This window comes from Nannospalax galili, unplaced genomic scaffold (genome assembly GCF_000622305.1).
Source record: "Nannospalax galili isolate Female #2095 unplaced genomic scaffold, S.galili_v1.0 scaffold1270, whole genome shotgun sequence".
In the NCBI taxonomy this organism is placed as follows: domain Eukaryota; kingdom Metazoa; phylum Chordata; class Mammalia; order Rodentia; family Spalacidae; genus Nannospalax; species Nannospalax galili.
This window is the reverse complement of record NW_008328301.1, coordinates 238,527-242,072: the sequence shown is the minus strand read 5'-3', so window position 1 is coordinate 242,072 and position 3,546 is coordinate 238,527. Positions and strand designations below refer to the sequence as shown.

General features: G+C 50.7%; 1 protein-coding gene across 1 annotated transcript in view; it reads left to right on the top strand.

The window, feature by feature from the left end:
* Nucleotides 1–1,794: 1,794 nt before the first annotated feature.
* The window catches only part of Cd5 (CD5 molecule), a 22,941-nt gene continuing 21,189 nt past the window's right edge, over nt 1,795–3,546 (top strand). Inside the window, exon 1 of the mRNA XM_017803610.2 lies at nt 1,795–1,855. Within this exon, the coding sequence (XP_017659099.1) occupies nt 1,804–1,855 (52 nt within the window). The 5' untranslated portion in view covers nt 1,795–1,803. The remainder of the gene's footprint in view (nt 1,856–3,546) is intronic.

Below are 3,546 nucleotides of genomic sequence, written 5' to 3'. Positions count from 1 at the left end.
GTGGTGAGGGGGTGTCTTGACCCATCCCCACTAAGGCGGTGCCACCCCTGGAGAGGGGAGGCTTCCCACCAATCTAACACAAGCTGGTGGTGTAGTGACTGTCACAGGAGGCCTCATGCCTTGGTCTGAGATACATATTTTTCCTTCCGCTAAACAGGCTTCCAGAAGCCCTCTAGATCCTAGTTAGCAGAAAACAACTGAGAGGGGGTAGCAGAAAACAACTGAGAGGGGGTATTAGAAGCTTCCAGGGCTGCCTCAAGTGCTCAACACCCCTGCCTATGCTGAACACACAGTCTCTTGAACTACAATTGTTGATCTATGACCGCCTGGAGTGGCCGGACGCAGCAAGGCAGAACTAGACATGGAAGTGGACCCAGCCCAGGCTCCCATCTTACTCTTCAGAATCTCAGAGAGTCTGCCTGTCTCTATAGAGACACAAGTCCAGGCAGCCCCTCCAGGGGTGGCATCCACACAGATACAACAGACAGACCCACCATGGAGATCTTGAACACATAGAAAGATTGCAGATACAAAGAGATCCCACACCCAACATGGAGATCTCATATTCAACACAGAGATCTCACATCCAACATGGAGATCACACATAAAACAAGAAGATCCCACAAACAGCATGGAGCTATCACACTCAATGTGGAGATCACACATACAACATGGAGATCTCACACTCAACATGGAGCTCTCATACCCAACACAGAGATCACACAGCCAACATGGAGAGCTCACATGCAACTTGAAGATCTTATACCAAATATCGTGTTAGCATACCCAACATGGAGACCTCAACTCAACACAGAAATCTCATACTCAACATAGGGAACTTATACCCAACATAGGGATCACATACCCCAACACAAAGGTCACACACGCAAGATCTCTCTCTCTCTCTCTTTCTCTCTCTCTCTCTCTCTCTCTCTCTCTCTTTCTCTCTCTCTCTCCCTCTCTCTCTCTCTCTCTCTCTCTCTCTCTCTCTCACACACCCACACACACACACCCACCCTCAACCACAACCAACACACCCACAGACACTCACACACACACACACACACACACTCTCAAGTGGAAGCCCAACTTCCATGGAGACACCTTTCCTTTCACATGTGCTGAAATTATATTTGCAATCCCAGCACTCGGGATGTTGAGGCAGGAGGACCACCACAAGTTCCAGGCTAATGTGGGATGCACATAGCAAGACTGTCTTTAAAAAAAAAAAAAAAAAATCCCCCATAGGGATTCACATCAGAATTCAGCTTTGTCCCTCATCCAAGGTAGGGAGGACTTGGATTTGGGTTTTCCTCTCTAAGCCTGCAACAAGACCCAAAGTCGTGTACCCCCTTTCCAGCTCTCATAGCCCCAGCCCCAATCAGGGCCCTCTGGGGAGAATTCCTGGCCCTGGCCCTTGCCCTGTCCACACCTCTACCCTCAGGCCAGCTCTCATAGTCCCCAACTTCTCCCTGACCCACAGTCCCAATCCACCAGGACACTGGGCTTTGTCCAGGTATGAACATGACCAGCAGGCACTACCCCAGCTTAGGGCACCTCAGGCAGGAAGCCGACAGTGGCTAGGGCCGCCATTTGAATTGAGGCAGGTGGTTTTGCCAGGAGGAAGTTGACAGTTCAACTTCAAACACCGGTGACAATGACGCAGGCCCAGTACTGCCTGCTTCCCCATTCCACCCCTGCCTGTGCCCCCTCCCTCTCTGAGAGTGAGACACTGGGCCAGCCACCCTCACCCACGGGTGCTGTGCTTACTTGCTGAGACTGAGGCATCAGGAGGCCGTGCCCATGGGCTCTTACCAAGTGCCGCTGGCTATCATGTACCTGCTGGGAATGCTGGGTGAGTCTCTGCCAGGTCCTGTCAGGCAGGATACCTGGGCATACTGGGGTACAGTTTGGAGATCACAGTTCTCCCCAGGTCTGAATATAGGGCCTGGACATCACTTCCCTGGAATATCAGGGAGGTTTTAGGGCCACGGAACCTCAGCTGGGCTCTGCTTGTCCAGCATCCTCCACTGTTGCCCAGTCTTATTCTTTCTGTACTGTTGAGAATTGATTTCTTCTCCAGCCTTAGGCTGGAAGTTGGAGCACCTAGTTCCCATCCTGTGCAGCCACTCCCTGTAGTGTGCCACCCAGGATTGCCTAGCCTTTACTTGGTCACCTCCAGAGAGGAAGAAACCCGCCATCTCTACCAGTATCTGAAGATTCTCTGGGCTGAGGGGACCAAAGTAGGATGGTCCCCCAGCAAGATTATAGCAACCCTGGGTCAGTCCCAGAAGACTCACTCCAGACCTGGGGCCATCCCTGACAATGGGAATGGGAAGGACGCTTAACAACCCAGCAGAGGTAGGCAGTGCATGCTACGCCTGGAGGCTTAAGTTCTGGGCTCTAAACTTAACCATGGAGAAATCTCCCCATGTACAACATGGGGCCATGTAAGGAGCAGGAATGTGAACTGATGAAATCTGACCACTTAGAGGTGTGACTGCTGGATGCCAAATGTGATGAGAAGGAGGAAATGGCTTCCCACTTTGCAGGGAAGAGGCTGGGGCGGCATGCCTCACTCTGCACCCTCAAAAGCTAGTGGGTGAGTGAGCATGGGAATGTGTGAGTCTATGTGTATATTGAGAACTATGTGTGCTCTCTCCTGGACACTGCATAGCTCCTTCATCCATGTGACCACAGGTCAGATGCCCATGCATATGCTACTTGTACACATGACAGCAAGAAGTATAAAGTGCCTGTTCTGACAGGCCTTGGCTGGTTTCCTGTTCTCTGCCAGGCCATTGCTGTAGTCTACTTTAGACCTGAGCATTCCTAGAAGCCAAGCCTTTACCCCCAAGCCAGCAGTCCTCTGAAGCCTTAGGCCCACACATAGGGAGGCTGGACACAGCTGGCTTCCCACTGGACATGAAGTAGGTTTTTGACAGGACTGGCAGATCCCCCAGCCCCATTCAACCCAGATTCCAGAACAGTAGGGGATGCACCTTCATCTCCAGTGGAGGTACCAGGAACACATGGTCACTATGTGTTTGCTAGAGTTGGTGAATAACACACATTTCCATGGTGCTGGGGGGTCAAGCTCACAATTTCATTTTTATTTTTATGGTCCTGGGATTGAACCCAGTGCCTCACACATGCTAGGCAGGCTATCTATCAATCAACTACATCCTGCTGGTTTTTACTTTTTATTTTGGTTTTTGGTTTTTGAGACAGGGTCTACCATAGCCTAGAACTCACAGAGATCCAACTGCCTCTCTCTGCCTCCTGAATGCTGGGATTAAAGGTGTGTGCCACCATGCCCAGTCTCGTTTTTTACTTTAAAAAAAAATTTTTTGTACACTTATTTATTTGTGGCATGTGTGTACACTCATTGCTTACTTACGCCACAGCATGAGTGGAGAGGTCAGAGGACAACTTGCAGGAGTCCATTTTCTCCTTCCATCATGTGGGTCCCAGAATTCAACTCAGGTCCTTAAGCTTGGCAGCAAGGGCCTTTACCCACTGAGCCACCTCTCCACCTCCCAGCAC